The 21,876-nt window shown below is 40.4% G+C and overlaps 1 protein-coding gene across 1 annotated transcript; it reads right to left on the reverse strand.

The window, feature by feature from the left end:
* LOC8081234 (protein argonaute MEL1) lies at window positions 5,724-18,838 on the reverse strand. The gene is made up of 20 exons (XM_002466229.2): window positions 18,248-18,838; window positions 14,954-15,150; window positions 14,716-14,865; window positions 14,488-14,621; window positions 14,286-14,395; window positions 14,075-14,181; window positions 13,615-13,753; window positions 13,420-13,536; window positions 13,212-13,319; window positions 13,039-13,110; window positions 12,677-12,796; window positions 12,438-12,590; window positions 12,210-12,331; window positions 11,982-12,123; window positions 11,651-11,796; window positions 11,419-11,495; window positions 10,544-10,665; window positions 9,227-10,273; window positions 8,866-9,135; window positions 5,724-6,476 (listed from the first exon to the last, which is right to left on the reverse strand). Exons 1-19 carry the CDS (start codon window positions 18,836-18,838, stop codon window positions 8,872-8,874), a joined length of 3,918 nt encoding a protein of 1,305 aa, XP_002466274.2. The 3' UTR covers window positions 5,724-6,476; window positions 8,866-8,871.

Below are 21,876 nucleotides of genomic sequence, written 5' to 3' on the forward strand. Positions count from 1 at the left end.
GACGAAACTAAACAATATGTCGCACGAAGAAATAGTCTTACTTTTGTTCTTTTTTTAGTTGTAGTAGGAGATCTATTTATCTGGAGTCCAAAAAATTAGATTTTCTATTTAATGATTTTTTTGTGATTTACTATAATTTTCAAAATTCAGCCAAAATAATTTAAAAAGAAAAAGAAAAAACCATAGTTACTATAGCAAAACCACCATTCATTCGGAACAGCTCTAGGGAGGTAAAATGCACGGTTTGGAAAAGTTGAAGAAGATGGTTTGCCCGGTTTTCGAGTTGAAGGAGGAAAAATGAATTTTTGTAAAAGTTGGGGGAGGAAAAGTAGAATTTTTCCAAAAAACTATATTCCTTCTCACATCTATGCTTAGACTATAAGGGTGAGTGCACATGCATATTGTGGACGTCTACATTGTACTATGTAATTCTAGAAAAAAAAATCTATGTTTGGGTTGTTGCTTTGTGTCCTAAGCTAAATTTAACTAATTCTTATCAAGTTTCGTTAGACACAAAGCTCGCATGCGTGACCTAGGGAGCGACAGCGGTGGCGGTGACTGCACGCCCACCCTAGGGGTTTAACTCTGCCGGGGTTTTTCACCGTCATGAAGAATTTTGGCCGCGACGCTACCCATTCCCATTCCCATGGCCTGCTTCGGGCTGATCAAGGGGCCAACCTTGCTTGGCTACCCGACCTTGACAGGATCAAGATAGTGTGATCGTGGTTTGTTGTGTTGGCATGTGATGGTGATAGCGCCGCTAGGGATTTTGGAGGGGAAAGATGGTGACATAGAAGACCTTCACAAGGCTGGATGCGATAAGATCGTAGTGAGAAAGGAAGAAGTGATGAAGAAGACAACCACTAATGATAAGGCGAGCTCCCTCGAGGTCTCGCCTCTCCCAATGAGTTGCTTAAGTTGGAAATATCGCAGATTCGCATACTTGCCAACACCGCAATAGTCGAGGGAATAAAAAAATATTTCGCCTAGTTAAAGTTACAATGATGTACAAATCTAGGCTGATCCTTGTTAATTTGAAGTTGAACATGGCCGTACACCGGCAAATGGGTAGCTGCAAAACTGCCCAAGTATCCAGCAACAACAGGTCAACCAACAGAGCACATGTTAGGACTATATTGACCAGCCTAGATTTTTTTTCATCAAATCACCAGCCAACACAAGTGTTTACCTTTTCTGTTAGTTTTTGTGCAATGTGCTTCTCAAGCATCTGACCGTAAGCTAGTAATGAAAGCCAAATGAAAAATTAGTTAGGTTTACACCTATCTAACCAATCATTGACCCCAGTTATTTTAGCATACTTGCTAGAAATGGTTTATATCCTGCGAGTTCCTCAAACTGACTTTGAAAAAATGTAACAAGTTGCTCGCTCAATTTCGCTGAATAACCCAAATGCATGAATTTTCCGATATAACTGCTCTGGCCACAAAGATTTAATTTACTATTTTATTTTATATTTTATTTACAATTCAACAGGCATCCCCAGATGTGTAACTTTGGTCATCGATACAACAACAAAAAAATACTGATATAGACTTTGAAGCAAGAACATGACTTGAGCAGTCATCAAAGATAATCAAAACGTGACACACACCACAATGAATTACAACTCAGTCATACCAAATATATACCCTTTTATCAACAATAACTATATGCTAGATCTTTCAATTTCCTCAGTGTAACACACTTCATGGAAATTTATAGAGCACCACTAATAGCACCTGACTCCAATCCCTAACGGTTTAAGCAAGCATGTCAACTTGAGCTATGAAAACACTACTAGTATGCTCAAATACGGTCAGAGGAAACTATGTTAGAACAAGAGGTGTAAACTCCACAAGCAATTAAGCCCTTGAGAGATCAGAAAACATAGTAGTAGTAGTAGTAGTAGTAGTAGTAGTAGTAGTAGTAGTAGTAGTAGTAGTAGTAGTAGTAGTAGTAGTAGTAGTAGTAGTAGTAGTAGTAGTAGTAGTAGTATGATTAGCTAGAGGTAATTTAGGGCGCTGTCTATATTATCCTTACAAAATTTGAAGGGGTTAGGCAACTTTTATGAGAATAAAGAGAGATACAAATTTAGAACACAAACAACCCATTTGTACAGTAATTCTGTTTTGTTTCCTGTACTATCTTGCTAGCACGCCTGAACCAATTTCTGAAATTGCTCCAACTATACAACAGATGGTTCAAGAACTTTTAGAGCTTCTATATGCCTTTTTTTTAAAAAAAATAACAAATGGACAGGAGAGCTACCTATTATATCAAGATTCTATATACAGTTTCAGAGGCCAATCTATGAAAATCTATATGCACCCAACAATTTCAATTGTCACACCACATGCATCACACCAAGAACAGGCCTAAACATTCCAATATTAACCACAAAAAAAAAACAGATATAGTTTTCATTGATTCAGCTCTTAGCTACATCCTGATATGTATATACCAAAACAAAGTTGTAAGCCCAACCTAGCAGAACAGGGCAATCATGAACCGTGCGCATCTAGCTTTCTGCCCCCATAAAGCCTTGTTCGTTTCATCCCGAAACCAAGGGGGTTAGAGGGGATTGAGGGGGATTTAATCCCCTACAAGTCAAAATCTCCCTCAATCCCCTTCAGTCCTCTCCAACCCCCTTTGGTTTGGTGAAGAACCAAACAACGAATAAAAGATAATTCATCAAGGTTCTCCAATTGGTTGACAATAACAGATTGAAATCCATAACATGGTTTTTAATAGTAGCAAAACGACTGCCTTCAATTCCACCTCCTTTTCGTTGGTGGACCGACGAAACTAAACAATATGTCGTACGAAGAAATAGTCTTACTTTTGTTCTTTTTTTGTTGTAGTAGGAGATCTATTTATTTGGAGTCCAAAAAATTAGATTTTCTATTTAATGATTTTTCTGTGATTTACTATAGTTTTTCAAAATTCAGCCAAAATAATTTAAAAAGAAAAAGAAAAAATCATAGTTACTGTAGCAAAACCACCATTCACTGTAGTAAAACCGCGATAACTAGGCTATGTAATGCTTTTGCAATTAGTAGTAATGGTCGTAGTGGTGGCTTAGGATTTTTTTGGATTAATAACATCAATGTGTCTTTATTACCATATTTAAACCCTAAACCCTAAACATGCTATCCTTTCAAGTTGGTCTTAAACAGGGCTAATTAAAATTCTTCCAGCAGATAATACGCAAAGCCCAAAGAAGAGATCGGACATCATGGCTTCATGTAAACAAAATGCCATTCACTGCCACTTCACACTCAAAGAAATTAGTAGAACTTACAGACCTTATTCATCAGCACATCATCAACCACAACACGGCTAATTTTCTTGACTAGGTCATACAGAGCCTTGATTTCATTCACATTAACTACTAATCTTCTCGAACAGCTCATATAGTGTCATCTTGGGATGCATAGTTCAAGATCTTGTCGGTATGCATCATCAGGATATTGCAAGTGTAAATCCCTACATCCTAACTGCAAGCTAACTGATGTGGAGGCTAGCCTGCAAGAAAAATTCACACAACATAAAAATTCCCTCATTAGGATTGGAATTTGATATTTTAAGATTTTCTAATGACATCGAATGGAGACACAATATGAAAATAGTTGTAGTACTCAAAGGGATTTGCAACTTTATAGTTGACTACTTTTTTCATTCAAAATCATTTAATGGTTACATTCTTTTTTTAAGTTTTCAACATAGGTGCCTAGGTGGTGTATTCTAAAACTATATGTATGCTCCGTTGCAGTACTTAGCTTGTTAGTTGACAGAGAGGGTTCACGAAATATGTTGACCCCGTGCACATTATTTTTTTGTTAGGACATATTCTACCAAATTAGGGGATGATGTTCACTGTGAATGAAGTAGCAGTGGCTGATGGTTTTGCTGGAATCATCACACTCAACCTGGAGTCCAACGACAAGGATGGTAATCAATATGCATATCCACAGCAGCCGTTTCTAGGAACAATCATAGCCTGCAGGCGCCGATGGTTAGAGAACACAATTTTGGACAACCCATGGAGACAATAGGTGTCATGGACCAAGTAGAAGTTGTATCAATTTTATAAAAAGTTTGCCCTTGGGAGGCATATCAGGTGGTGGATCGACCATTTTAATTTTGTTAGTATATATAAATGCATTTATGAGAGCACCAAGGTGAATGTGTCTAACTACACATTTAATTTTTTGTATAGGTTCAACGTACTCAGATGCAGGTTGAGACATTTTTTTTAGATCACGCTCAGCGTGTATTTCATTAAGCAGAAAAAGTTTGAAACAACACAAGTTCCCCAAAGAAAAAAACTCGGCAGGCAAAGCCGAGAACAAACCGAAGCGAACACAGGAATCACAAAAGCCTCAGCCAGCAGTTGCAAGCAGGGCGCCTAAACCTCTATAACCGGACGCCGACCAGAAGGAGGCTTCGTCCCAAATCTTCAGGAACAGAACTAGAGCCGCGGATGACTCCCCCCGAAACGTGCGCGCGTTCCGCTCCTTCCAAAGAGACCAACCGACGAGAAGAACGAAGGAGTCGAAACCCTTGCGCAGAGCCCTCGGCACGAGCTTCCTGGAAGTCGTCCACCAATCCAGGGCGCGGCCAAGCGGCAGCTGAAGCGGGTACGCGAGGTGCAGCCTGTCTATGCACCGATGCCAGACCTCTCGACTGAAAGCACAGTCCGCCAGAATGTGGTCCATAGTCTCCGAGTGCTGATCACAAACGATGCAGACATCGGAGTCCTGCAGCCCATGCCTGAACCTCCGATGCCCAGTCCAGCATCTTCCATGCAGCGTGAGCCAGAAGAAGTAGTGTACTCTCGGCGGCGCCGCGGTCTTCCAAACCAGCTTCGCCCCAGGCAACGCCACGGAGCCAAAGAACATGGCCCCATAAGCCGAGGCAGCTGAATACTCACCACTCTCGTCGAGTGACCAGGAGAACGTGTCCGGCTCCGCCGAGAGAACCACCTGATCAAGCAGATCGCAAAGAGCCGCTACCTCCACCATCATCCGAACGAGGCGGCCTCAGACAAGTGGCTGAGCCATGCATTAGTTGGCAACGCCTCGGCCACCGTTGCTCTTCTCCTCCTTGGCCTCACCGCCGCAAAGACCAACGGTGCCAGGAATTGGATAGAGTTCCCCCGTATCCATCTGTCCGTCCAGAAGAGCACAGATTCTCCGTTGCCTACCTTGACCAGAGTCGCCGCATGAAAAAGAGCGAGCACCGACGGCTCGGCAGGCGGAACTAGCATCCCCCTGCGCCTGTCACGCCAAAGCCATCGCGCTCTAAGAGCTATTCCGGTTCTCCGTAAATCAGAGATGCCCAGCACTCCGAGCTCCTTTGGGCAGCACACGATCGTCTAGGCGACCCGGCAGCGGCCCCCAGCCACATTAACATCCCCCGCCCAGACGAAAGCCCTCCTCAGCTTGTCGATCTGCTGCAACGCGCAGGTTGAGACATTGATTGTTGTTTTTGATGAATTGATAAAGGGCTTGTTATTTAACAAGTCAGATATCCTCCGTACTTGTACCAATGCCATGTAAGTTTGTTGGAAATGCCCCATTTTGTAGTACACATTACATGTTGAGTGGTTCAGCCCAGCTATTTTCTACGGGGACATTGTGAATGCAGGAACCATTATTTATGTCCATTTTGACACCATCTTACAAGATGCACTCTCACTGTTTTTGGCTGACCAATTTGGATATCTGGATTATAAGCTCTTGGCAGTTTCATTATGGAGTGATTTCATGGGTGGGATGAATCTGATGCGCATGCAGCCTGATCCATGATCTCTCCTCCAGCTTAGAGGTTGGCCCTTGAAGCCCTTCATTCAATTGACAACCTAGCTGTCTAGCCATAATTTTGAGAAAAAGTTGCCCCCTACTGGACTTCATTAAAATTTAATAACAATGTTACTTTGGAAAAACGAAAAAAGAAAACATTTCAAAAAACTTTAGTAGAACGAGAGCATTTCCATTCAGATTAGTTACCACAAGTGCGATCTGGCGGTTCGATTAGTTACCAAGTGTCCGGTCTTTCGGAGCTGCAGGCTGCAGCAGCCGCTGTTAAAATCTCGACATGCTTCGCACATAGCAAATGTGCATGAACTCGAAGACTGCTATTCTTTTGACGCAGAACACAGTGAAAGGCAAAAGGGAAGACAAGAGGAAGAGAATGGAAAGCAAAGGCCGCCTTGGTGGCAGAAGCGAAAGAGCAAGGCTCCAACACCGATTCCATCTGGGAGTTCAGAAGTTGGAACACCGACAACCACAAGATGCGATAGAGTGCTACATCTACTGTTTCCGTTGGGAGACTCGTGTAGAGGTTGCAGGCTACAAGTTCGTGTCCGTCTGTCCGAAACACCTTCATCGTCAGGAGTTCTCTAAGGTGTCTTCAAGATTCTTTTTTGAGGAAAACTGGTGGGGCCTTAGCCCCGACCTCTGAGATACACCCATCTGCAGAAAGTTACAGAACATGAGGCTACTGAATATTACAAAATTCAGTTTCAAATATTTATATTTATAAAGTATACGACTCTACAAACATGCATCAAACATTCGTTCACCAGAATTGGATGGTCTAGTGTCTATATATAAACATCAAATGAATACAGCATTCTGTTACATGGGACAACTCAAAATGTATTTCACACTTGCAGACCATGAGTAGGCAGTTTTGTAACAGAAGATCAGCAAGATCATATTGCAAGGGCCAATACCTCGACACATAAAATAATTAGTGAACCATTTATGCAAATATGTGCTTAAGTACAAAGATATTCCCATGATTCTATAAATAACTTCCTAAAAAAAGATTCTACAAATAACGGATGTGCAGTAGTACTAGCACCAAACCTTAGAGATCGACAAACATAACAATGGACAAACTCACAAACATCTATAGTGCACCAAGACTATGAAGTTCACTTATAGTTGCATACATGTTTGTTAAAAATAATAGCACATTTGGGAAAACTTCAAACATCATCGAAACCAGCAGTGCAGCACAGATGTAAGCAGTTTTGCTAAACAAAATAGCATACCCTCTCTATTGAACAGGTTTATCTAGAAGCAGTAAAACCAACAACCTCACAGTACAACAAATCTCTCAAACTCACAAATAATACATACTATATTCTTTTCTAATTTCTTAACACAGATAACAAACAGGAAAATAAAAGGACCCACATCATCTTGTGCAATAGAATACAAATCATTATGTCTCATCTCTTCGTCAACCATCTTTCCCATTTTGGCCTATCAAATCCCAACTGAGTTCTTGTATTAGTTGTCAAACAACTTTACAAAGAACAAAGGAACAAAGGACAAACAACAAACTGCTATGATTAATACATTCAATGAACAAGCAACAGGTAGAGAAGTCAACATAGCTCAAGATGTTAGTTACACAATTAACAACACAGCCTTTTGTTCCCAAGAAAGTTGGGGTAGGCTAGGAGTTGAAACCAATAAGCAATAGCAACCAACTTGACCACTTACATAATAAAAATTGATCAAAAGGTTAACATCTCTAGAAGGGAAACATATTAATTAAAACAAGTAAAAAACCAATAAGCACTATCTAAATCACTGTAACAGAGACATTTTGTTTTTGACCGCAGTGATAAGCACTATCTAAATCACTGTAAAAAACCAATAACTCACATTTTTTCATGGTTGTATTTGGATGTGCGAGCAAAAGCAAAATCCCTATATATTTCTTGCAGAAAGAATCTTCCATGTCCCCAATTTGTCATGATGCTGAAATTCAACTGGCTCCTAGTGCTAGTAGGTAATAATGCACATTTTTGGCAGACAGGTGCCACACCAACCCATTTCCACCCAAAACCCACTAGATACTCGAACACTCAAACGGTCTAGTTCTAATTATTATCATGGAGACATGGACAACATTTCAACAATCAGTCTGAATCAGAACCATGACATAACCATGCAAGAAAATACATTGTAACTAGACATATTCCCAAACTAGTATTCCCTCCATTACAAATTGGAATGGCGGGAGTATGATTTAATAACTCAAGCAACAAACCATTCCTGGTTCAACTCTGCAAAATCCTTAGGAGTCTGTCCACAGGAGCAATCCTCCCAAGGCACATGCAAAGAACCATTGCATAACATGAATTGAACAAATATAAGGATTACAAATCTTGGACGAAATGAGCAATCATAGGTACACACGGATACACAGTATCATAAGAAGATGAAATCGACATATTGTGGGAAACCGACTCCGACCCAGCATTTCAAATTGTGCATCTTGTGCTTTTGAAAAAGCTTATCCCAAACAACACTAAATAAAACAACATGATGCTTTTTTCACAAAACTAGCTTAGCTCTGTCCTAGACCCCTAGCTTGCACCAGTTGAGCTTCAAGTACTCTACATGTATCAGGTATACCAATAAACCATACTGAAAGAGCAAGCAAAGCGACAAGGGACATTTTATGTATGTTGCCATGGCTGATAGGAACTGAAAAAATTTGAGAATTTGGTAATGCACAAACAGATATGCTGCCTGGTAAAGCTAGCCCCGACCTGACGACGCTATGCAGTAATGAAGTTTTAATTTGACAGTCAAAATTAGCAGGGCCATATGCATCAGCAATTCAGCATGCTAGTTTAATTCGCTTCCACCCAATCTGCTGATATATGTATCAAACTAAATACATTTTTTGCTATCAAAGAATTGCTTTAATAAGCAATGCCCTGGTGTTGATATTTATAATACTAGTTAGCAATCCAACAGGCATTGAAATAGGGTAGAGTCCTCAAAAGCATTATTACAGAAATAAGTTTTGAACCAAAAAGAATGGTAGGATTACCGGAGATCAGCTCGAAGGGTTTGAACGAAACCCAAAGTAATGAAATACTTCAAGAGTGTTGACTCTGGGAATCCGAGAGAGTTCACTGCACTGTCTGGTGGTTACAGAGCCTCCAGCTGAATGGTGTATGGCAATACTAGCAGACGATGTTCCCACAGCTGGCAAGGCCCCAGTCGTGGGCTGATATTTGATGAGCAGTAAATTTAATAACCGGATAATTTGGTCCTTTGCAAGAAGGTATATTGCGGCATCTGCTTGTTTCTCAGACCCCTAGAGCAAAAAAAAAACGTTAGCTTATTCATCTCTAATACCTAATAGGCTCTTACTTATCTATCAATCAAAATATCACGAAAACACTTACGATTATGCGCTCCATATGTGTAAAGAAGCATCTTGTAAAGTCCAACAGTCCAAAATAATCATCCCGATAAATCTTTTGAGTTCCCATACAGTTCATCATTTCTTCTGAAAGATTATATTTCCAGGAATATTGTGAGTCAGAGGAACCCTGGCCAAGAGCAGCCCTAAAATTCTGACGATCATTGAACAGCTCTAACTTATGGTAATGTATCATGAGCGAATCAAATAGCTGGATCCTTTTAGCAGCTGACCATCCAGCAGGGTTTAGAAAAACAACTGCTCTCTGGACCTTTGAGAGATACTCGGTACCAGTCTCTTTTAGGTCATGTATCCACTTAACTAGACGGTCTAGATACATAGGATACTTGTAGCTTAAGTCCCATTCTACTAACAAAAAGTGCATCTCAATAATAGAAACAATAACAAAAAGGTCTAAGATATAATTTTTCTGATCAAGGCACTTTTCACTCTTCTTTCTAATCTCAACACAATCAAAATCTGGTATATACCAGAGGTCATCAATACTGAACACCCCCCTATAACTGTGGCCGGCATTGTGAGTCCTTTCTAGTGCCTCAACTAACATAGAAAATGCCCATTGAGATGGATCACCTAGACCAACAACTTTGTCCAGAAACTCTGGAGGCCTCTGTAGATCATATGGTATATCAACAATCTCATGCCAATTGCTTTTTTGTTGCTCTTCCTTAAGGAATTCACTAAATCTCTTAGGGGCGGATATCTGGCCACCTCTTAATCGGTGCCGGCACTCCAATGTGCATGACTGGCCTAAATGAGTGCCTGCATCTATACTTCTATTGTCACACAAAAAGTAAACATCGGTGAACTTAGCACCAATGCCTCTCATTGCATGGTTAGCAACATACTCCACAGTAGAATACTTCTTAACAATAACTTCAACCTTTGTTGTAAGGAGAATAACATTGACCCTTATACATTCTTGGGATGTTTCATCATGAGAACTGTGCCAATCCTGATCTGAATCAGTGCAGTTTGTGATTTCTGGCCAGTCCATTGATGCCACCACCTACACAAATCCAATGTAAAGTTCAATTTAGCAACATGATAGGTTTTTTTTTTCATAACTCAGATTGCACTAAACTAAGCAGGAATATAACATTGTAAGTAAAACATAAAACTGAATAATAATGGATAAACTGAGAACTACAAGACAATAACAGAAGTAATGCAAGATTAAGATTCCTCTTAATTGGGGAGGGGGGGGGGGGGGTGTTCAGGGCTAAAGAACCAAAACCAAAAAACATAATGAGAACAAAAAAAGTATTGAGGTCGAGACCTTGGCATTGTTTTTGAGTGAAATATTTTCCAAAAAAATCTTGTTTGGCCTGCAATCATGCTTCATCAAGCAACATTGAGATACAATTCCAATGTCAGTCTCACAGACTCTTTTGATTTTACCTGCAAAAGAAGGAGTCCTTTATACAACAAAAATCCCAATAATTGTTTAGCAACTATCTATAACAAAGATGACAAGAAAAAAAATGCATTGCAAGAAAATAATTGTTCATATAATAGTTTGTGGGCAAACAACAAGACTAACAATAACAAAGTAACGGTAATCATGAATCCATCTGACAAATATTTGGTTTATAGCTGACGAAAAATGCTCAGCATTCATTGCAAGTAAATTGAATAATCAACTGAACCATTTTTTGGAATGTTAACAGTGGCCTTGGTCCATAATTTTAACAGGTTGTAAACCAGTAACTAGAAACCAAAGAAAACCCACTGGTGAAGACAGATTAACTAATTGTTTAGAAACTATCTATAACAAAGATGACAATGGCAAGAAAACATTTGTTCATACCATAGTTCATTGGCAAACAACAACATTGACAATAACAATGTAATACTCATCATGAATCCACGAGACAGATAATTTGGTTATAGCTAATGAAAAAAAGTTAGGTATTTATTTCAACGAAAATTGAGATCACACATTGCAAAGACCTCTAGAAATGTGTTCATCAATGAAAATTCAAATTGCACATTCCATAGACATGTAAGGATACTATGTATTTGCATAGCGATATGTAAACAATTTGAAACAAGTTAAATAGCGTTAACGACTACTCCTGTTTACATTTAGATCATTTCAAAGAACTTGATATACATGGAATAGGAAACAGAAGAGATATAATAAGAACTTACTTCGTGACAAAGCATAGCCAAATTTTCTCTTAATCAAATAATGTGATCCTTTCTTGTGTGCACAAGAGAAAGCATAGCTGCATTTCATCAATCAAAAACGATAGATGTTAGGTAAATGTAAGAGTTAGAAAGACAGATAGAGCACACGTGAGTGATGTTGAAGTTACATGTTGCAAAGATAAAACCATTTGATAACTAACAATAGTTCAACTCAGATCAATCAAAAACTTACGGGATCATGCCATTATTAACATTGTGCCTCTTGTGCGGATCCTTAGTGACAGTAAACAAATCTTCTATTATCTCTTGCCGATGTGGTTGAGCAGAAACAAGGCCTCTATACTTGGTGATTTCTGACCAGTCCATTGATGCCACCACCTACACAATTTCAACGAAAGTTAAAATCAGCAACATGATAACTTATTTTTACATAGCTCAGATTGCACTAAATTATGAAGAGGAATATCACATTGTAAGCAAATCAATGTTCCAAAAACACATTGTAAGCAAATCATACAACTGAAATATGATTGATAACTTGACAGTTATAAAAAGAAACTAACAGCAGCAATGGATGAGGCAGAGTCCTCTCCTGCTGGGGGGGGATGTGACATCTGCACCAAAGATGATTGTTGGGACTTCTGACACAAAGGGTATGCCATTGCGTACAAAGGCTCGCTCAAGAACCGTGTTGCGCCCACCAACCTGCTTAAATGAAAGGAATTAATACATTCCTGCAAAAAAAGACAACAACAAAAAAAACTTATTGCAAAAAATATAGGTTTTCGGACCTTGACATTGATTTTGAGTGCAACATTTTCCAAATATTGCTTGTTTGGCCTGCTAGCATGCTTTGGCAAGCAACACTGAGATACAACTCCAATGTCAGTCTCACAGACTCTTTTGATTTTACCTGCAAAAGTACGAGAGTCATTTATATAACAAAACTCATAATAAATTGTAAAGTTGTGTATGACCCAGACCGAGAGATAGGTATGCATATCATAAGAACCACTAACATCAGGCAGAATTACGATCAGAAGCTGCAGCTGATTTCCCACTCCTTGTTGGGCAAGCATTTGTGTGGCTCTCCTGTGTACATCTCTCAAAGCATTCTCTATATAGTTGGGAGCTGCAGATTTGACATCAACAAATGGACGTGGATTGACAACCTACAGGGATGATTAGAAGTTAACTTCAATATATACTGAACTGTCTGGAATGACTTGAGAACACATACAGATAGTAAAGAACTTACCATTCCAGTTGCATTGCACATATGAATCAGATCCATACAGAACCTCTGTACCTCATCAGGTCGCATGCGTGAAAAGTTCAAACAAGTCCAGTTATCAATAGTTCCCCCGTTGATCATTTTCTGGAAAAGGGTACCAGAACAGTGGTCAAAAGCTTTGTTACATCTAGAAAGAATGGCTAGAAAATTTGGTAATGATAGTTTCAGCATTAAACAAAAAGACACTCCTAAAAGCTTGACAAACATTTCCCAGCAAAAAAACGATTGACAAACAGTGCACAAAGATGCTGGACAAGTTCACAATGAACTTATTGACAAGTATGCCAATGCTCAACTAACTTCAGAGACAAATTTCTAGGTATCACCTTATTGATCATGTTCCATTGTCCAACACTTAGCGCACAGGTTTTCTCCCTACCAGACTCATGATATTTCAACTGAAATACAGCAAAGGAACTGATTATTCCTCAAAGAATAAAACAAAGGTGATTCCTGGACACTAATCTTTGAGCAAGGAAAACAAAATTATCCAAGTTACCAGGGGTGGAGGCAGCACACGGGCTGGAACAGTCACTAGATCACTGCTAACTTTGATGCCAAACTCCTGAGCAAACCTATCATCTGCATACTTGTTATGCAGAACCATCTATGCAGCACATAAGAAAATTTGTCATTAGAAACGATATCCTGCAGAGATAATAATTATTCTATTAAACAGCAGAGGAATAAGGGTCCAGAAAGAGTACATCATGTATGCTCTGCTCCCTCTCCTGGGGACGTTTACATGTTGCTCTAAGTATGTTGGTCACTTGTCTGTCATTAAGCTTCTTAGAGTATCTCTGCCCTTCCAGAATTTTGCAAACCTACAACCATTTTTTTATTAAAATAATGAACATAAGATGAATAATTCATGTACTGCTGAATGATCATGGATACAGTACCTCCATAGGCAAATATACAGGTCGTGAATCACTGCCAGCCTGAAGACAAGGCCAAGAACCATGCTTCAAGCTGTAGTTGTATTTGTCCCAGAAGTACTGCACAACAGTCTTTCTTGTTCCTTTATCATCAACAGGAAATCTAAAATGACAAAAAGGAGCGGTAAGTTGATGACACAGTGTTGACATATCAGATTGTTCAAATTGTAATAATTGTAATCTACAACTATTTACTATTTAGCAGTAGTAAGTGATGTGCCAGTAATTCAGAATTAATATTCTCTCAACATATTTGTTACTCCTAGACCCTGTCTTATAACTTGCCTACCCACATACAAACATGCACAAAATACTCAAACTCAAGGCATACCATGCAAAGATTAATATTAGCATTAATATTCCAGAACGTAAATGCTGTAGAGAGAAGAGAAAAGAAAGGCAGCATTTGCATATAGATACTTACATCAGCTGGCTCATAGGGATGGAAGTAACCCCTGTTATCTTGTATCTTCTGATTTGATCCTGTTGGTGGGTTGTTTCAATGCGAACTCCACGTAATGCTTTCTTTATCTGAACACAATTAATGTCATGTAAGATTACTCAACAAAAACGAGCCAATAGGAGGATGTACTGTACAAGAAGCTTTCTAGATTGTCAGTGTGTGAAAACATTACCTTCACACGATCTCTGTCCGACAAAGGCCGAGATGTATCACGCATGTTCAGGTACTCCTCCACAAATTTGATAACTGACACAGGCTTAAAAAAGGATGTTGCTGATATGTCTGCAAAAGGCAACATTAAAACCAATGTTAATTACCAAAACATATTATCAAATAAAAGGCATGCGCCAACAACAAGATAGACAGAGTATTACCTATATTCAGTGAAAGCCCCATTTGTGTCGGGCGCAGGCTTTGGTAGTAACCCCTCCAACACTCAAGCCTGTCGCCAATGTCGCCTCGGTGGCCAAAAGTAGTAGAGAAAAAGGATCTGGACACTGTGACATAACTGCAGTGACATTTAACCAAAAATTTGTCAGTAACCAGGATAAAAGATTACTAAAGCAAAATTCAAAGCAGGAAATTGTGTTTAGCCATTATACTTCCAAGATGGCGACTCCCTGAGGACAACATCAAGTACTTGTATGGTTTCTTGAGGCATATCTCTCTGCCTTCCGCGCAGAAACTGCTGAAGGTGGTAGAAATCTGTTCTCCCAGCGATACGAATTGTGATTCTGTACTCCCTCTCCGCCCTATAAATTGAAAAACATTAATATATGCAGGTGAGAAACAACTTTCATGTAGTACTGAAAAGTGGACCAAAATAGGATCTGGGAAGACCTTTCTTTGTCCTTCTTTTCTGGATCAACCAGCGTAACCACAAACTCCTCTGATTCAAAAGGAAGTGAACCAGCAGTATAAAGACTCTTCCTTCCATCATAGGCACCACCCAGAGCTGTCTTCCCATGCAACTTGATAAGTTCATTCAGAACTTCCCTGTTGGTTTGTCTTGACTTTGACTCAGGATTAATAGCCACCTAAAAGACACATAAATGCCAGGCAAAATGAATCATAATTTTTTTATTGAGATCAACTAGACCATGGTTTCACACATCACAGCACACAAATAAACACTAAAAAGTTAGTATCCTTAGTGGAAGAATAATGAAATTCTCATCCTAGATTCAGTAAACAAGACAGTATGACATGTCACTTATCCTAGGGTTAAGAAAATGAGAAGCAACTTACATTAAAGTATGAAGGAAATTGTCAAGTTACAGGTGGATTGACGAGCCAATTAAACTACTGTGGTTTTGAAGAGCATTTGCATTTTGGGTGGTGGCCATGGTTTTGGTTGCTTTGTGCGGCAGAACCTGGGAAGCCAATTTGTTGTGCTGCCATGGAGATCCAGCGGCGTGGACCCAATCTGGCAGCGGAAACGAGCGAATTGACTAGGGTTCTTCTATATTGCTATAAGCTGCGGCAGGGAGAGGCGTGGCTTCCCGACGACACAGCGACAATCGCAGGGCCGCCGGCCGATGCGTTGATCCGAGCTCTGCTGCGGCGGTGGGCAGAGAGAGACGCGCGGGTGTTGTGGGGTTGGGGGACGAAGTGGGGCCGTGGGGCCGTGGACCGTGGGCCGGGCTTGTTTGGTTTTACTCTTTACATTCACGCGAAATTCAAAAAGTTTTCAAGATTATCTGTCACATCGAATCTTGCGGCACATGCATAAAGCATTAAATATAGACGAAAATAAAAACTAATCACACAGTTTGACTGTAAATCATGAGACGAATCTTTTGACCTTAGTTAGCCTATGATTGGACAATATTTATCACTAACAAACGAAAGTGCTACAGTAGCGAAATCCAAAATTTTTTCACATCTAAACAAGGCCTACACTTGTTTAACAGGACAGAAGAGACAATAAGGCCTTGTTTAGTTTCCAATCCAAAAAGTTTTCACTCACCACATCGAATGTTTGGACGCATACATGGAATATTAAATATAAATAAAAAATAAACTAATTATACAGTTTAGTTGAAAATCCTGAGACAAATCTTTTAAGCCTAGTTCGTCCATGATTAGCTTAAGTACTACAGTAACCTACATGAGCTAATGATAGATTAATTAGACTTAATAAATTCATCTCGCAGTTTACAGCCAAGTTATGTAATTAGTTTTTTTATTAGTATGCAAACACTCTTCCCACATTCTACGAAACATTTGATGTGACACCCAAAAAAAAATTATCCTCTAACTAAACAAGGCCTAAAAGCAATAAGCAACTGGAAGAAAGGTACTTGTACTGAAATAACTCAAACAGAGATATAGCAAACAGGTCACTAATTTAAAGAAGCTTTAACTGGAAACAGTTCCTTCAAACATTTACTGCAATGATGATAAAATTTTATCTAATACACTAAATTGACTACTAAAAATTCGAAGAAAATCAAGCATTTATAAAAAGAAGTTCACTCAGGAAACCATTCGGCCGAGAATTTACTACGTTCAAATAGCACAGCAATAATATATATGTACCAAAGAAAAGTTACTGCCGTCCCTTACGTACAAGGACAAGGTAAATTTTGTATGGTCAATCGAAGATGAGAAAGCTCCAGAAGAGTTCCAAAAAGGAAACAACACAAAGAATCTCCCCTCTCGTACAGACAGGTCTCCTGACCAAACTATATATATACTTCAGAACAGCATGGGGAGGCTCACTGTATAAACCCCACAATGGATCTGACCGTCTTCTAAAAACAAAAGTTCAGCTGGTATGGTTCAAAACCAAGAGATCGCAAAGAAGAGCAACAACAACCAAAAAGCGGAGAAAGGTAACAAGATGCCAAATATGTACTACAATGCTGCAAGAACGCAGCAGCTGTTTCATCAAAAGCTTCTACTCCAATGCCAGGCAATGCAAAACAATAGGACACATCCAGGGATTTGGTTCATGGGGATGCATCTGCTGCATCCATGACGATGCGTCTGCATTATTGCTTCTCCAGATCTTGGTTCACGGAAATGGATGTCCATCTCTCACACAAGCAAGAACCACATATATGGAACTGAAAGCAAGTTCCATGTATACAAAGCTCAAGTCAAAAAGGTAAAAACCAAGAAGCACAAAAACTCCATCTGACAAATCAAAAAGGAAAGAACAAAAAGCAAAAGAGATCAAGACACACGGCTGGGGCCTTTCTGCGCAACAGTGTGGAAACGTTTTGGAGTCTGTGTGTTGCACGACACGAGGCCCACTGCAAGCCGAGAGAGAGAGAGAGAGAGAGAGAGAGAGCCAAAAACTAACTAGTTTCAAATGAAAAGAAGACGTAGCTCCAACAGCAAAACAAAAAGATACGAAAAGAAAATCCCTATATATACTGCTGAGAAAGCTTGTGCTCAAACGACAGCAAACGAAAGAAGACGCACCAAACGGATGCAAGATGCAACTTAGCAAGTAGCAGATGCAGATCGATACGATTTCCAACGCATCTGCCCAATGGTTTTTCCGATTTCATGTTCTGGCAAGAGCCTTTTACGAACGTACAGGGCACTAATCTGCAGTCTACTTCCTCGATGCAAGAAACAATAGTCAAAAAAAAACAAGAGCTGAAAATCGCTGCAGAGAAAACCTGCCAATTCTTTTCAAAAGCGTGGGTGGTGATTGCGGAACAACCTCTCATGGACTGTAGAGAGATGGCTAGATGAATAGCAGTCCCATCACCGAGGCAACAGCACCACGGACAAGAAACCGAAGCAAAGAGAGAACACAGGCTTTGGCGCAGAGAGACACGAACAGAAGCCCCACATGAACGTGGCATAGCACAGCACTGGAAGCACAAGATGTTCATGCGCTAGTAGGCCAACGTTCCACAGAAACGAGAAACCACAAGAACAAGCAGTAGCAGAAACACTGGATCTGACGGATCAAGAACAAAAAAACAAAGAACGAAAACCAGCGGGCAGACCATCATATCACACGCTGCATGTTATCACGTCATCATAAGTAGGCATCCATATCCCAGGCTCACCATACGCACACAGGACTACCAGATATTACCAAGCATGCATGGGTACGAGAAGATACTAGTACATGAGGCGGGGAGATGGGGAGGAGGAGGGGTAGCTCACATCATAGTGGAACAAGTTGTTGTCGGCGACGTTGACGAGGAAGTGGTTCGCGCGGATCATCACCTTCTTCCCCACGGTGGCGAGGCGGCCCGGCCTAGCGGGGTGCGCGAGCCCCTTCTTGGAGACCGGCGACAGGTCGAGATCCGACGCGTCGTCCGCGCCGGCAGCAGCCGTCCCCTGCGCTGCCGCCATGGCCGCCGCCGCAGCAGCAGCAGCAGCAGCAGCCGCGGACGGCGCCAGCGCGGTCTTGGAAACGAAGGCGTTCTTCCGCACCACCTCCTTCGCCAGGACCGCGGGCGACAGCGCGGAGGAGGCAGCCGAGGCCGGCTCGGACGCCGGCGTGGAGGCGCTCTTCAGGGCCGGCTGGTGTGGAGGCGCCGGAGTGGAAGACGGCGCAGCCGCCACCGGCAGCACCCCGGTCGCGCCCTGGTGCCGCAAAACCAGCAGGGGTCCGCGGTAGACCACCGTGACCTGGTTCTGCGCCGCCACCGGGCGCGGGGTGGAAGGGGGCGGCCACACGTTGGAGCCTCCTCCTCCTCTCCCGTGGGTGTCGCCGCGGCGGCCTCGCCGGCCGCCGCCGCGGTAAGACATTGGTGAAGGGTTGTGGCAGAGGGGCTCTGGGGTTGGTGGTTTCCCTTGGCAGTGGATAGGAACGAGGGAAAGCAGAGGAGAGGGGAGCGGAGTGGGTGAGCAGGTGAGGGGGGAAGAGGGCTGCTATATAGGCGGAGGGGGCGAGGAAACCCTAGGAGCCATGAGCCGGGGCGTGGAGCACGTACGCCGTCTCCACTCTCCACTCACGGCAAACGGTAGCTTTACCGTGCTCCGTGTGTGTCCGTACGAGCGCCTAATCCTGATTAGCGACTGACTTGATGATCAAGGAATATTAATTAATGCAACAGAGGCCACTGGGTGTTTAGGTCTTTCTTAATTCTTTTATTGGGGCCCACGGTCTTTGTTAATTAACTAGACCAGCTGGATGTGCTTTGGATCCCGCTGGTGCATGGGTGTATGTGGACATGGTGCACAGATGCTTGGCATGTTGCGGGCGTGAATAGCAGATAGCCCCTCAGATTTTTTCCAGATATGAAATTAACTTTGGTTCCTCACTTTTTCTCAAGTTTAAAATTTGGCAAACGAGCTAGTCCTCAAGATTTTTTTTTGTTTTAGCTTTTGTTTCAAATCTGCTAGGTTGAGAGTTGGCTTGCCAGGGGCATGTGTGTCATACTGTCATTCCATGTCAGCACACCAATCACATAAAATCATGCGTGGTTAATTGCAGAATAATACTAGTATATAATAATATTTTATGCAAAAGCCCCAACACTCGAATTGGATAATCAAATTTAGTTTATCGGTTAAGCATAGTATTCGATTTGAACCGGCTAGCGTTTCCATTTCCATTTGAAACGTTAATCCGAACCTGGACACACACACACACACACGGACCCATCTACCACACCCATGGTGAAGCCACAACTCGCATCCCTTTTAGGGCCTGTTTAGATTGTAGATAAAAATTTTTTGGGTGTCACATCGGATGTGTCGGAAGGATGTCGGGAGGGGTTTTTAGAAACTAATAAAAAAATAAATTACATAGCTCATCTAAAAACTGCAAGACAAATCTATTAAGCATAATTAATCTGTCATTAGAACATGTTGGTTACTGTAGCACTTAAGGCTAATCATGGACTAACTAGGCTTAAAAGATTCGTCTCTCGATTTTCAACCAAACTGTGTAATTAGTTTATTTTTTTTATCTACATTTAATATTTCATGCATGTGTCCAAAGATTCGATGTGATGGATGAAAAAATTTTGGGTGGGAAACTAAACAGGGCCTTAGCCATGATAGGTTATCCCATCAACCTAGGCCCCACTCACCCATGCATGCAAAATTGTTTTAGTGAATTTAAAAAAAGTCATAACTTTTAAACCGAAGATATAAATTTAATTTCGATTGCACCATTAAATTTCCCATAACAAATTCTTCAAAACAAGATCACACATGGATATATTTGGATAAAATTTTATTAATTAATATTTATCTTATAAAAATAAAATATTTTCTAGGTTTTAGGTTTATGAAACTTAATATACATAAAAATACATAAATACATGACATAGATAAAAATAATAAAAAAATCTAGAGTAAAAAGCATAAGAAAAAAATAAAAACACAAAATAGAGAAAAATTTCAAATAATGCCAAAGGGTTACTTTTAAAATATCGTAAATATATTTATAGAACATTAACATCACTAAATACATCATAGAACATCATTAAATATATTATAGAACATCACATCTATTATAGATTACATGTATACTAAGTGAACATCATAAAAAACATCATAGAATATCACATATATATTATGTAAACATGACATAACACAATATATAACATTAAATATATACTACATAAATATCACATATATATAGAAAATAAAAATAAAAAATAAATTTACTAAGAAAAAATATAAAAACAGACATAATTAACAAATGATAAAAAGTGCATAGAGCAAATAAAATTAATGAATAATTTAAATAAGGATAAAAATAAGATTAAAAGGAAATAAAATATAAAATAAGAATGAAGAAACATATAAAATCTAAAAAGAAAAAAGAAAAACAAATAGAAGCAAGGAAGAACAATAAAAATAAAACTAAAAGAAAAAGAAAATAAAAGGTAAATTAAATAAGAAAAGAATAAGGAAATGACAGAAAATAAAATAAAATCGAAAAACAAAAACTGAAAAGATATGAAAAAAGAAGAATATAGACAGAAAAAATAAAGTTACGAAACATAGAGTACGTGGATTTTAAAACCCGTAACAACGTACGGGCATTAATCTAGTATACATATATATTATATATACATACTACTGCACGTACTGGAGAGGCCACACGTATATGGCAAATGCAAGTTTGAATCAACAGTTCAAGCTAGGCCTTGTTTACTTCCACCCAAAATTCAAAAACTTTTCAAGATTCTCTGTCATATCGAATCTTTAGACGTATGCATAAGGTATTAAATATAAACAAAAATAAAAACTAATTGCACAGTTTGGTCGAAATTTACGAGACGAATCTTTTGAGCCTAGCTAGTCCATAATTAGATAATAATTATCATAAACAAACGAAAGTGCTACAGTGTCCCGAAAAAAATTTCGGAAGGAAGCCCTAGTATATATTCAACAGTCTCATCTCTCCACTGGTGGGGGAGAGGCCACACGTATGGATGCAAGGCAGCAAGGCCACCACATGCCCGGCAGGCGCTGCAGGGGAGGCCTGCCACCAGAGAGCCGCAGCTGGTCGGGGGACTGCTGCACACAGGCGCGCGCGTCCCGCCAATGGCGAGCGCGGACGCGAAGCCTCCTTTTGCCGAGGACTCGGCCTCGCGCGTGGGCCAGCAGGGTACGCACTTGCCGTCTCCGTGAAAGCGTTCCGCGGGTTGGTCGTCGTTGCATTGGTGGTGGCGAAAGCATACCGTTGCCATGCGCAGGCGACGATGGCAATGGCACGGCGCAGCACACGCTCTCGATCGTCTCGTCCTCTCTCGCACGCTCGGTTCAATTCGCATGTACGTGAATACGTCCATTCAAAAAAAAAGAATACGTACGGTGCGGTATAG

This window comes from Sorghum bicolor, chromosome 1 (assembly GCF_000003195.3).
Source record: "Sorghum bicolor cultivar BTx623 chromosome 1, Sorghum_bicolor_NCBIv3, whole genome shotgun sequence".
Lineage (NCBI taxonomy): Eukaryota > Viridiplantae > Streptophyta > Magnoliopsida > Poales > Poaceae > Sorghum > Sorghum bicolor.

Bases quoted from the DNA above. Each gene is read 5' to 3' on its own strand.
- LOC8081234 (XM_002466229.2), bottom strand. From the start codon at position 18,838: ATGTCTTACCGCGGCGGCGGCCGGCGAGGCCGCCGCGGCGACACCCAC. The intron at 13,754-14,074 runs GTAAGTATCTAT...TTGTCATTTTAG, and splicing joins ATCCCTATGAGCCAGCTGAT to ATTTCCTGTTGATGATAAAG. The intron at 13,320-13,419 runs GTACTCTTTCTG...TGTGCTGCATAG, and splicing joins GGGAGCAGAGCATACATGAT to ATGGTTCTGCATAACAAGTA.